At 38.2% G+C, this 14,087-nt stretch overlaps 1 protein-coding gene across 1 annotated transcript in view; it reads right to left on the reverse strand.

Annotated features, from left to right (window-relative positions):
* The window catches only part of Cntn5 (contactin 5), a 463,340-nt gene that overhangs the window by 244,764 nt on the left and 204,489 nt on the right, over positions 1 to 14,087 (reverse strand). The window contains exon 8 of the mRNA XM_036192364.1: positions 6,062 to 6,243. Coding sequence (XP_036048257.1) covers positions 6,062 to 6,243 — 182 coding nt within the window. The remainder of the gene's footprint in view (positions 1 to 6,061; positions 6,244 to 14,087) is intronic.

A 14,087-nucleotide genomic window follows, 5' to 3' on the forward strand; every position in this document is an offset into this window, starting at 1 on the left:
CTTTCAGGCTGAGCAAAGTGTCCCTGCATAAGCCCAAGGTTCCAAACAGCCACCTCATGCACTAAAGACAGGTCCAGGTCCCACTGCCTGGGTGCCTCCCAAACAGTTCAAGCTATTCAATTGTCTCACTTATCCAGAGGGCCTGATCCAGTTGGGGGCTCCACAGCTTTTGGTTCATAATTCATGTGTTTCCATTAGTTTGGCTATTTGTTCTTATGCTTTTTCTAATCTTGGTCTCAACAATTCACACTCTTACAATCCCTCCTCTTTCTCGACAACTGGACTCCTGGAGATCCACCTGGGGCCTGGCTGAGGATCTCTGCATCTACTTCCATCAGTTATTGGATGATAGTTCCAGGATGACATTTAGGGTGTTTGGCCATCCAATCATCAGATTAGGTCAGATCAGGCTTTCTCTCGACCATTGACAGTAGTCTACAGTGGAGGTATCATTGTGGATTTCTGGGGACCTCTCTAGCACTTTGCTTCTTCCTGTTCTCATGTGGTCTTCATTTATCATGGTCTGTTATTCCTTGTTTTCCCTTTCTGTTCTTGATCCAGCTGGGATCTCCTGCTCCCCTAAGCTTTCTTTCCCTCAAATCTTGCCCTTCATTACTACCACTGTTGTCCAGGTTGTTCATGTAGATCTCTCTGTCCTTGGGCGATCCTTGTGTCTTTCTTAGGGTCCTGTTTTTTAGGTAGCCTCCCTGGAGTTGTGTAGCAGTCTAGTCATCTTTGTTTTACATCCAGTATCCTACTATGAGTGAGTACATACCATGTTTGTCTTCCTGAGTCTGGGTTACCTCACTCAGGATGATTTTTTCTAGATCCATCCATTTGCCTGCAAACCTCATGATGTTATTGTTTTTCTCTGCTGAGTAGTACTCCATTGTGTATATGTACTATATTTTCTTTATCCATTCTTCAGTTGAAGGGCATCTAAGTTGTTTCCAGGTTCTGGCTATTACAAACAATGCTGATATGAACATAGCTGAGCAAATGCCCTTGTGGTATGATTGAGCATTCCTCGGGTATATGTCCAAGAGTGGTATAGCTGGGTCTTTGGGGAGATGGATTGAGACCACCATGGTTTAAAGTTAGACTTTAACAACAACAAAAACTACAGAAAACCTACAATCTCATGGAAACTGAATAATGCTCAAATGAATCAACAATGGGTTAAGGAAGAAATAAAGAAAGAAATTAAAGACTTCCTAGAGATCAATGAAAATGAGTACACCACATACCCAGACTTATGGGACACTACGAAAGCAGTGCTAAGAGGGAAATTCATAGCACTAAATGCCCACATAAAGAAGATGGAGAAATCTCACACTAGTGACTTGACAGCACACCTGAAAGCTCTTTATCAGGAAGAAGCAAAGTCTCCCAGGAGGAACAGATGCCAGGAAATTATCATATTAAGAGCTGAAATCAATAAAATAGAAACAAAGAGAACAATACAAAGGATTAATGAAAAAAGTGTTGGTTCTTTGAGAAAATCAACAAGATAGACAAGCCCTTATCCAAACTAACCAAAAGACCAAGAGAGAGCATCCAAATTCACAAAATCAGAAATGAAAAGGGGGACATAACAACAGACAATGAGGAAATCCAGAGAATAATAAGGTCATACTTCAAAAACCTATACTCCACAAAAATGGAAAATCTAAAAGAAATGGATATTTTTCTGGATAGGTACCACATACCTAAGTTAAATCAAGACCAGATACACCATTTAAATAGTCCAATAACCCCTAAAAAATAGAATCAGTAATTAAAAGTCTCCCAACCAAAAAAAGCCAAGGACCAGATAGTTTCAGTGCAGAATTCTACCAGATCTTCAAAGAAGACTTAATACCAATACTCTTTAAATTGTTCCACACAATAGAAGCAGAAGGAATATTACCAAACTCCTTCTATGAGGCTACAATTATCCTGATTCCTAAACCAAACCAAGAAAGAGAACTACAGCCCGATCTCCCTCATAAACATTGATGCAAAAATATTCAATAAAATACTGGCAAACAGACTCCAAAACACATCAAAACAATTATCCACCATGATCAAGTAGGCTTCATCCCAGAGATGCAAGGGTGGTTCAACATACGAAAGTCTGTCAATGTAATACACCATATAAAAAACTCAAAGGAAAAAAAAAAAAAACACATGATCATCTCACTAGACTCAGAAAAGGCATTTGACAAAATCCAAAACCTCTTCATGATAAAGGTCTTGGAGCGATCCGGAATACAGGGAACATACCTAAACATAATAAAGGCAATCTACAGCAAGCCAACAGCCAACATCAAATTAAATGGAGAGAAACTCAAAGCAATACCACTAAAATCAGGAACAAGGCAAGGCTGTCCCCTCTCCCCATACTTATTCAATATAGTACTTGAAGTTCTAGCCAGAGCAATAAGACAACATAAGGAGATTAAGGGGATATAAATTGGAAAGGAAGAAGTCAAGCTTTCCCTATAATAAGATTTTTAATAAAATGTATCCACTGCTTCTTGAATAGCATGATTAATTATATATATATAACCTCAAAAATTTTATTTTAAAATGTGAAGACTTAAACTGCAGGTATTAGAACATATTACAATTTGTGAAGATGCTGCCTAGGGCCTTAAAGACAGTCAGGATATCTACACTATTATCTACACTAACAATGCAGCTGTGTCCTTTCTGGGCTGTTTGAAACATTACAACTGACCTCTACTTTAAGCACCCTGGTTACAGATTCATTAAATTCTGTTCCAAACCATAGATACAGTCTAGAGATTGTCACTACCCAAAATTACTGGCTGTGGTGTCATGTGTCATTTTTATATTTTTAGATCACATATCTTTATATAATATGTTTTCTGTATGCAAATCACTTCCTTTCATAAGCCTCCCTCAGACCTGCTTACACAATGGCCGGCTACATCACTATCTGCCTTCTTCCTCTTCCCCCCTCCCATCATTCCTTCAATCCTTTCCTCCCCCTCTCTCCCCCTTTTCCCTTATTTGTTTTTTCTTCACCTGTTTTCTTCTTATTTAATCTTTTCCTTTCATTTTAATTGAGATGATTAACAAGCAAGTTTCAATTTAATATGGGATGCATTTATTGTGTGGCAATTAAAAACAAGGCTTTTGAGAAAATCATCAGGAAATAGAGGTGACAGAAATAATCAAGGAAACTAATCCATAAAACTACTGCACATGATATCATAGTATATTCACCTGAACAATTATGCAGTTTATTCTAAAATTCAAATCATCCCCCCAATGTAGTACTTCTATTTTTGCTATATATTTCTTGAATTTTATAGTTTAAACCTGTTTATACTGCACATATAAATTTACCTTCATTTTATTTTTTAATTTAACAACATGGGCTCTTTCATGTTATATTATTTGTTACATTATATTTCAATACTTATGCTGTTATAAAACACCTACCATCTATGCTAGTTCTAATGCTTTGAAAAACTGGGCTATCTCAGAATGCATCCTTCTTGTCTCACAGGCAGAGCTGTATAAACCTTCTGTATAACTCCCACTACTCAAAAGGGAGCCCAATACAAACCACAGATAGAGGAGAACAGCCAAGTCTGTGCTACCCATGAGGTTGTGCATGGGGAGCTTCCTTACACTCAAAGGCTTGGTTACCAGACTGTGGGCTGATGGCAAGGGCTGGAACTTTCAGTAGCTGTCGTCTCTTAGAAGGTCTTAGTGCACTAGGGGTATGTCCTAATGGGGCTGAAGCCCCTCCTCTCCCTCCTTTCTCTCTGATTCCTAGTTGACATGAGGTTAACATCTTTACATGTGACAAGGACAAGCCACCCTGGATTGAAGCCTCTGAAAACAGGAGCCAGAACTAATCTCCCTTCTTTTCAAGATGATTATCCCAGGTATTATGTCCTAGTAATGGAAAGTTTACTCATATGCATACCTGCAATTAGTCAAGTATAAATACTCATCAAGGCCCCACCTAGATTTTATAGTCACAAAAGTTTTGAATTACGGAAGTATGTATGAACCCAGCTTTTTTGGGGAGTGAAACAATGAGCTATTCATAATTTCCCCAAGGAAACAGACACAAACTGGGGTTACTTAGGACAAATCTAGATGTATGGTGCCATGATGGAGTTTGACAGAAAGCCATTCTAATTATGAGCTGGAGTGAGAAGTCACATCCTTTCAAGATGTCTTCCTGTTATGTCAGCCATACATGGCAAGTGGTTAAAACTGGCCGAGTTTGTCTGCTTTGGTAACAATCTGCACTTTTTAAATTCGAAGTGATGGTTCAGTATTAAGTTAAGAGAGATTATTTTGGCACTGTTTGCAGCAATCATCACTGCCTACGAACCAACTAGCTGGGTCCGAAGAGGGGCCAAAGGAGTCAGGTCAGCTAGGAGCCCTGGGCTCCACAGTCTATAATTCATTCTCTTTAGGAATATAGCATTTTTACAACCCAAGTGTGTGGGGCATGTTTGTGATAGCACATGCAGCAATAAGCATTCCTTAATCTCTTTTGCAGTTTTAAACCATACAATTACAATTTTGGTTAAATTCTTGTCTTTTATTACCCGATTTTTCTGTAAAGTGGGTTAATATTCCATTCTGTCTCCATGAGAATAAAAATGTATTTCAGTGAGGTATGGCAAAATATTGGTTTTCTCTTTGTCTGCAGACTGTCATAATTATTTGCTTTAAGATGTTATGAACAGTTACAAACATTGAGTTTCATCCAAAATCAGAGACTTGGTAGATCGCATAGCAATGGGACAGATACATCCACAGGTTGAAAGCTTCTGGCCTGGTACCCATGTACATCCTACAAACTTCTGAGTGGTTAGGAGTAGTTTTCTTCCTGATGGTTTATTCCACTCAGCCTTTCAGATTCTGATGGTTTTAAAATCCTAAGCAGAGTTTTCAGGACAGAATGTGGTTGGTCATGAGCCTTCATGTTTTCAGCTCTAATTTGAAATTCCACTTTTCTTCTAATTCAATGCCTTTTACTAGCATGCAGACTAGTAAGAGGTACTTAGTAAACATGAATGAGTGAACTGTTCAGGGAACAATCTGCTGATGAGATGAATTCCTGAAGGAGTTATTGAAGTCATAGAAACAAAGGTTGAATTTAGTCATGAAAGGCATTTCAGAATAGTCTCAGAATCCCTGCACAGGGCATTTAGGGCATTAGGAATATGCACATGGCTAAGTGTCTAGGATGATTCAGCCATGTGCATATTCCTGTCCTCTGCTTGTTCTTCTTGCTGCCCTGGCTTCCTGTGTCCTTCTCCGTTTGTTGTCTTCGACTGAGGCATAAGCACATTATCACTTACCTACCTGTGTAGGCACATGTGCAAGTGGGTGTGTGTGACCCTTGGGGGCAAATGTGGGAGTGCAAAACGTCTGAGTCCCTCCATCCCATTTCCTATGCCACTTGGTTAGCTGACTTAGCAGTTTTTTTGGAAAATAAACACTTGCAGGTTGCAGGAGCTATTTGAAATATGGTAGTATTGTATTAGTTCAGGCCAGAGCTCAGCAAACTTCTCAGAATTGCTTGATACCAAATATTTTAGGCTTTGCAACTCAGCCGGTCACTGTCTCCATTTAATTCTGCCAGAGCCAAGCAAATACTGAAATAGCACATTTATAAACAAATGGATATTTACCCAAATCAGCAGCTGGGCAGGATTTGGTACATGAGCACAAAATTTTGACCTCTGCATTAAGTCAAGGGCTAAAAAAGTTAATATAATTATATATAGTTCATGAAATAAAACTTTAACTTCTCAGACAATAGCTGTTAGTACCAGGTAAAGGTCTAATTTTTATGGATATAAACTCTCAATCATCTACAGGCTGACAATTCCTTGTTTATTTTTCTTTAAAATATTTTTAAATGTAGGCTCATTTTACATGATATTTCCTATACCAAAGAAATATGGTTTCAAGTTATTACTTGGATTTTTAGTGACAGATGAACAACATCTAGTTTGATTTGCATTTTCTTTTTCACCATTGGGTGAAAAACTTTGTGATTTTCTGAAACACTCACTGTATATTTGTAGCTGTCCACGGAAGGAGTTTTTCCCACGGGAGTTCTCTGCTGTGCATTCGTATACTCCAGCATCATCCAGCTGCAGGTTGGGGATCTCCAGCACAGCCTGGGATTTCCGCAGTCTGGACTTACTGGGAATGTAACCGTTAACCTTCATCCAAGTGATTGTCGGAACAGGGCTGCAATGGGAATGGAGGCGCTGTTAATATACTTCCTGCTATTAGAAACATAGATTCAGTTATCTGGTAATTTAAGCACTTAATAGGCTGAGCCCAATAAAACGTAATCACAATTAGGGCCCTGTGCCAGTGGATACAAGTGGATTTCCACATGGCTGTGAAATCATCAGGGAATCAAATCCTTCTCTTTCAGCTTTCAGCAAAACCCTAGAAAGCCTGCACTATTATTTGGTAGATGTAAATGATGTATTTTTAAGCAACAAATGTACTTTGGTACATTTGCTAACAGTTTTAAAGCAGGAGTCAAACAAAAGAGCTGAGAATTAAACAGAGAAACTTTCTAGCCTCACCTGTAGCAAATCTGGTCTTTGTAGCAACAGCTTGCACAGCGCTGCACCCGTCCTGGTCACACACTTTTGCTGCACCTGGTCCTGGTCACATGCTTTGCCCCACAATGAGCCATTTAGCTGTATTTTTCTTTTATTTAAAGTCTTTATATTTTCTATTTAATCACAAAGGTTTTATCAAGTAATATTAGCTTGCCCTTTCTCATGCATAGATGTATATAACTCTGTTATACAAAGTGTTGGCCAACTGTCCCTCGTGACTCAGGGTTCAGGACAGTCCTGCTTTCCTTCTGGGCTTCTCTCTCCTTTTGTATCAGATGGAGACACTGATGCACTGCACTGTTGCTTCCATGGTTTACAGGAGAAGTTCACAAAGGTGGGATTAATGGACCAAAGGGCATGCCCATTTTTCATTTTAATAAATACTGGCAGACTGTTTTCCCTTAATACAGTAGAAGTTCCTACACCTATCAGTAATATATGATATTTTTTCCCTGTATCCTTATCAGGACTGTATGAGATTAATCTACTTTAAAAAAAAAAAAAAGACCTGCACAGGTCCAAACCAGACAAAAATCTGAGCATTGAGGAGAAGTGGACACAAAGTCATACCCCTGACAAGAATCTATGTATTAATACCCACTGGCAAAAGATAATCAGTTTTCTGCAATGGAGTGTCCAAATTCAAGTGCAGGTCTCATGTCCAGAAGTAGTTGGCCAACAAAAAAAGGGGCTCTATTTTTTTCTTTTGTTACATTTTTGTCTCACTGAATTTTTGGGTTTGACTTTGTTTTTTGAGAAAAAGAGAGAGAGAGGAGAGAGAGAATGATTCAGGTGGGTAAAGGATGAACAGGAGTCTGAGAGGAGCTGGGGGAGCAGAAATAACATGATCAAAATGTATCATATGAAAAAATATATGAAAGGAATTTGCTTCTAAATATACTCAGTAGATTACATATACATATGTGCATATACATAGACATGTGCATATATATATATATACATATAATATTATTGGAATATATATATATATATATATATATCAATAATAATTAAAGAAGAGATCATGAATTTGGGAGTGAAGAATGATGTAGATATAGTGCTCATGTATGGGATTATCAAAAAAGAAACTATTAAAATAGGATTTGTTCATCAGCAATTCTTCTCTCTGCCTCTCTCTCATCATATGAGGGTTTCTGAGACAGGATCTTAGCAGCATGCTTTTCATAGGAAGGCGAACAAAGCTGTGGTTTTCTTCCCGAGCTCCAGACCTTTTCTTATTCAGAAAATGATTTCAAAACTCAAGTGTAGTCCAATATTTTTTGCAGAGTTTTGATGGCAATTTTCAAACTGCACTTTGCCATTTGGCCGTCATCCTCTTGGACTACTTTACTGTTCTTGTGTGATACAGGGGTGGAATTCACAGTTTCAGCATCACTAATGACACTCAGTGGCCCACAATGGCTGGAACCTCATGTTTTCTTCTACACATCCTCCTGCACTCGAATCTTTCCCAAGCTCAGCTCTGTTCCACCAACTTCTTGATATCTACACATGCTACACTTTTCATGATGGACCCTATGTATTTCCCTTTTCTTGGCCTCCTTCTCTATCCTCTGATCCAGAAATATACCTTTGTGTCTCTAATCCCTTCCTTGGCCCAGATCTTGTTTATATACTAGCTAGATGATGACTTTTCTTTTAAATAACAAAGGCTTTGTTGAGTCCCCCATCTTATTCTTTGCTGAATCATAAATGATGAGTTTAGGGATTTTTGGAAAGTAAATTTAAACAGAAATATTTTCTCTAGTAGGAATAATAGCATTGTTCATTACTGTATGTGTGTATTTCTCTCAGTCTCTCTGTCTGTCTCTGTCTCTGTCTCTGTCTCTGTCTGTCTGTCTGTCTGTCTCTCTCTGTGTGGTGGTGTTGGCACCAGCAATCAAATCTCGGGCCCTGTGCATGCTAGATTACACCACGACTGAGGCACATATTTCAGGTCCTTGGTTCCCTGTCCTGAGAGATGGATGAAGGAGAGGGACAGGCTACACAGTTAACTTCAGCATCTTCCTTACCTTTGGCACTGCTGTGTATCTGTGCCACTTTATAGGTTCATATATCTTTTAAAACATGAAATACTGGGCTGCTGAGATTGCCCAGAAGGTAAAGGTGCTTGCCATCAAGGCTTGATAACCAGGGTTCAATCCATGAGACACACATGGTAGAAAGGAAGAGCTGACTTCTATATGTTTTCCTCAGACCACCTCATAGGCCAGGGTGCATGTACTCCCTCCCCACAAAAGTAAATATATGTACAACAAAATAGTAAATAAAAATTTGGATAAGACAGCATTTCCTGTTCTTAACTCTTCACTCATGTATTCTAGATATAATTCCCATCCTTGTCTAAATATGAATTTCAGAAGATCTCATATTTTCATATCTATATTTTTTCTATTGTTTTTATTATGTTTTACAATCATCGTTTGAGTGATGGTATCTCTGGTGGTACAGTGGGCCTTTGGAAGAAATACATAAAATAATTGAAGAAAAATCATTCTTATTTTCTCATTACCTCACTTACTGATTTCAACTCAACAGTAGAGGTTTGCCCTCTACTGTTCTATATCATTTTATATCAAGTTTTTTATTCTATGCCAATTAATTTATCCATATTCAAATACCTTAAAGCACAATATTTTCATATTACTCCCCTTTTGTAATTGTACAATCTGAATTTATATTTTCCCCAGATTAAAGTCCAAGTTACTCAGTGAGCACTTATTTTTCATTGCATTTCAATTCTTTATATCATTTCTTCCTTAGTTTGCAGGCTGCAGCCCAGTCAGTGAGATTAGCCACCCCTGATTATATATACAAAACACACAGCCTCAAATTATAGGAAGCAAAATTCGAATTGCCAATGTTGTCTTTCTTGAATGCTGAATGACTTAATTCTTAGTAGGTTATCATTGACTTGATAGGTACTGATTGAGTAATTCAAGCTATTTTATTAAGAGGCAATACAATCCTAATTTCTTTGAATTTGATGATTTAATCTACTAGGGAGGGCAATAATTCATAAATGGAGAGAATAATGATAAAATGTACTCCAAGGTTGTAAGGGAGATCAGGAAGTGATCTAGAATGGAGACTGTGTCACACAGGAGGGAACAATTTTGAAAGTAAGAGGGACAGGAACATTCTGATGCTAAGGAAAGAAAGGCGATGGATGTGTCAGACAGTCACCAGTGCTTCCATAGTGAGAGGACTTAGAACAAAGTGTGTGCTGGCATGGGGCAAGTGCTCACATATCCAGCTGCTGCTGCAGCAGCAAAGCTTTACAAGGTCCTTGCTGTTTGTCAGAACAGTGTTCGAAATAAGTAATGAAGTGGTTGTTGAAGATCTTCAAGGCATCTTTGATTTCTTTAGAAAGCAAACTGAAATGTGAGATTCAAATACAGAAAGAGGAAGTAAAGGTAGCTTGGATGAGGATGCTGGAGTGGAGGGAGAGGGGTTCCTTCACAAGAGCTGTGAGGAAGACCAGAAGGACAAAGACAATATCTCCTGCACGAAAAAATAGCGATTCTGGAGTGGATGCTCATGTCCATGAGCACGTGGAGTAACAGGCTCTTGGCACTTCGTATGCATTAGTAGGTGGGGAGTGCATGATTTACACAGGAACTCAACACAGGTTCATGGGAAGTGCCTGTTTCCCCCGCGATAGTAAGAGAGGCCATCTTCATAAGACGAAATTATTTAATGCTTTGTATTTCTCTTTACTTCTATGCTGAATTCTCAAGATTAGTCTTTGAATTATTAGGAGTTTCAAAATAGAAAAACAATAAATAGCATCGGTGGGGTGGCTGAACATTGATTTGGTTCTGGACATCAGCTACTAGTAAATGAGATGGAGACCTGAAGCCTCTTGGCTCTGAGAATAGTTAATAGGCCCTTGGGATCTGCTTTATCATCTGTGCTGTTCATGACGATGGAACAAACCAAAGAACTTCTGTTACTTTCATGTATCTTGTTTATAATCTAGCTTGATACATTCATATTTTTTGGAGGGGGGTCAAGGGCTTAGTATTGAAAAAATGCATCTCCAGATACTGTAGTATTTTTATTGACTTAATGTTGTAATATTATCCAACACACACTTCCCACCACAAAAATCTGAAATTGGAGTTACTATTCAGAAAGAGGGCTGGTTTAGGCTATGCTGAAAGAATGAGTAGAAATATAAATTTTGACAGAAATGCAAAGAACAGTTATTTCTGCCTTATTTAAGGTGTGTTTAAATCATATTTCTTTAGCCACACATTGGATTCTCATGTACAATAAACACAGGAACTTAAAGAAGATAAAGAGTGTTTAAAGTTTGCGTTATATTGTTATTCACCTGGCTCAGAAGTATCTGTCAATAACAGAAGATTATGTGAAGCCACATAGAAATTCTGACATGGCTTTGTGTTAGTACCATCACAGTGACAGGAAAAAAGTGTCTCCAAATGTAGTTCTGAAATGTAAGGCACGTGCTGGATGAACTTCAGCCTTCACTGAAGTCATTAAGGCATTTCTTAAAGATCATTTTATACACATGATGAAGTAATGTGTAGAATCTGTCAAGACAGAAGGAGGACTTAGCTGTAAAGATTTAATGATTTCAAAGGAAAGTACTCCCCAGCCACAAATCGCTATTCAGAGACAAATTGTAGGTCTGTCTAATGGAGCTTCCTATTTTCCTTGCATAAGTCACAAGTGAGACATGAATTTTACATTGGATGTGGAAATACATACAGTTATGGTTCCTCTGTGATTTGCACAAAAAAGAAGGGAACACTGAATACCTCTGACAGAAACTGAAAGACCCAAGTTTTATAACTTTTCTCTAAGAAAGTACATAAAAAACTATCATAAAAAATAGCTATTGAGCCCAAAGATTTTTTCTTTTTATGATCCTATCATTCAAAAAAAAAAAAAAAAAAGAAGGAAAGAAAGAAACAAAATCCAGTTGTTAATGTGGGTGATTGTTGCACATTTACATTTTATGCAAAAGTGTTGAAGGCAATAGTTTCCTTTGTAAAATCTTTAAGGATTTTGGGAGAAGTTAGCTTAAGGCCACATCCTTGTTAAAGGCAAAATGCAAAGGGTGTTCTCTGGAGAGAGAGGGAGAAAACTTCACAGCCATGAGTATTAATTGGACTTCAAGAAAAGAAAGTAACTGCTTCCATCTTGAGTAAATCTCTCTACTTAATGATTCTTGACTCAGAATGTGGTTAAATAGCTGAAGGAAGAGATATCTTAAAATAAAAAGAACTGAGTTAGTTCCCCCTTCCTGGAGAGGGTAAAGTCAGGAATTTTCAAAAGAACAAAGTCAGGATATCTGGTGGTGACCAATTAACCACTAGATGCCCCTCTCTGGAGATAACATGACCAGACCCCAGAGATGGGTTGTAAAACTGTTGACAGGGCAAACAGATAAGCTAATATGAGACAAAGTCCAGGCCCAGGAAAAACTGGGCCAATCAAGGATGGACCCATACTAACCCCCTTCCCTCTAAGGAATTTTTTTCTCTAAGGTCGTTTTTGCCTATAAAAACTAACTTCCCCAAGAAAGAGGAACTCTTCTCCCTGCCTCACTGCGTCGGGCGTGGTGGACGAGGGTTCACTGCTAGCTTGAACTACGCACGTGCGCTGAATCAAATAAACCTTACTATTGCATTCTGGACATCTTCAGTCTCTGGTGGTCTCTTTGGGAGCCCTAATCTTGGCAGAACACAATGTACCTATCATGAGGTAGGTTTTGTAGTATTGTAGTAGATTGAGATTATAGTAGTTAACCTGACTGTGTGGAAATAATCAGTTACAAAATGACTCCAAGAATACTAAGTGTGATTGAAGTTAAGCATAAAGACAAAAACCAGCTAACTTAACGTAGTGAGGGTCAGGAGATGATTTTACTAAGGTTTGAGTAATGAGCAGTAATTACTCAGGCAGAGAACACAAATAAAGACATTCTAGAGAGAATCAGGAGCACAGGCTGGTTCCTAGAGTCCCGGAGGAAACTGCTTGAAGAATGAAACAATAACCATTATGATTGTTTCTGGGTTAGCAATAGATAGCGATGGGCTGAAGAGGAATGCTGAAGTGACAAAGGAGTGCTGTGGAAATTATGTTCATGCAGTTATCTTTCCCTAACAACCACTACAAAAAATGTGATGTCCTCTAAATATGAGAGAATTTAGGATAGCACTAAGCAAATGGCTGTCTTATATAGAGAAAGATTGTGAGCAAACATTCCAAGTGTGCTAGTTAGATGGTCTCTCACAAGTACTCAGTACTACTCTTAAAGAACACAAGCAGCCACAATCAGTGAATGTATCAATAGAGGGGTCTCAATGTACTCCAGTCAATCTTGGTGCAAGGTACCAGTGGCCAGGACATGGTCCACAGTTTGCAAGTAGGTAAGGAGAATGCCCTGCAAATAAGTAAGAATGGAGTCAGAGAAAGTTGTAGGAGATTTGTGAAGAAATCTCCATGAATGATTACTGGAGTTTTAGAAAAGTAAAATAATAGGATTAAGCAGTGGACACAACACAAATTTCAGAGGTAGAATTCAGGGGGCTTGATACTGGCTAGAACAGAAGAGTAAAAAAAATAGATGATAGATTAAAAGATATAGATAGAGAGTGAGATAGAGAGATGGAGAGACGATAGAAGAAATGTTATTCTCAGGGTTTCATGCTTCTCTAAATAGATGATAACAGAATTATAATAACTGGATCCTTATTATTCATCAGACTTTAAGTACTGTGTATAATTTAGCTGATTATTTCATAGTGACTCTATGAAATAGGAGTTAACATTTCACCAATTTGCATAATGTATGTTATGTGTATATACACACACACATACATATATATGAGTTAAGGACTTGTACGACTAGAAAAATGTGATTATGTGTAAATAAATACAAAAAGAGCCAATATAAAGTAAAGCATTGAAAATAATAGTTAACAAGACAGTGTCATTGTAAGATCAGGAGACATGACAGAGAACAAAGACTGGTGTGTATTTTGTATCTGATTCCTGTAGTTTCCCTTTCATTTACATTCAGAAGATTAAGGAGGGAAGATTTTATGGTGAGAGGTTTGCAAATTAAATGCTTGTCCACTTCTTTCAATTAGCCTGGATGTTGTCTGTTGCAGCTGCCCTGGAAAGTATGGTTAGAGATAGTCACTATGAGGACACTCCATGGCAGGCAGCATCAGAGCTAACATCTGGCATAATAATCGCATATGTTCTGTAGTTTGCTTCCTCCTTCAATGAGCTGAGTTGCTTAATTAGAGACACATAGACATCAAAAGACCAGAAGTGCAGTAAGGACTCAAAGACTCAAACAGAGGGCCGTGTACTCTGACCATCAAGACAGAAGGTGAAGTCAGAGAGAAGATGTCCGTGGTTGAGGGCTGTGTTTGGCTGCAAACACGATGA

This window comes from Onychomys torridus, chromosome 7 (assembly GCF_903995425.1).
Source record: "Onychomys torridus chromosome 7, mOncTor1.1, whole genome shotgun sequence".
In the NCBI taxonomy this organism is placed as follows: domain Eukaryota; kingdom Metazoa; phylum Chordata; class Mammalia; order Rodentia; family Cricetidae; genus Onychomys; species Onychomys torridus.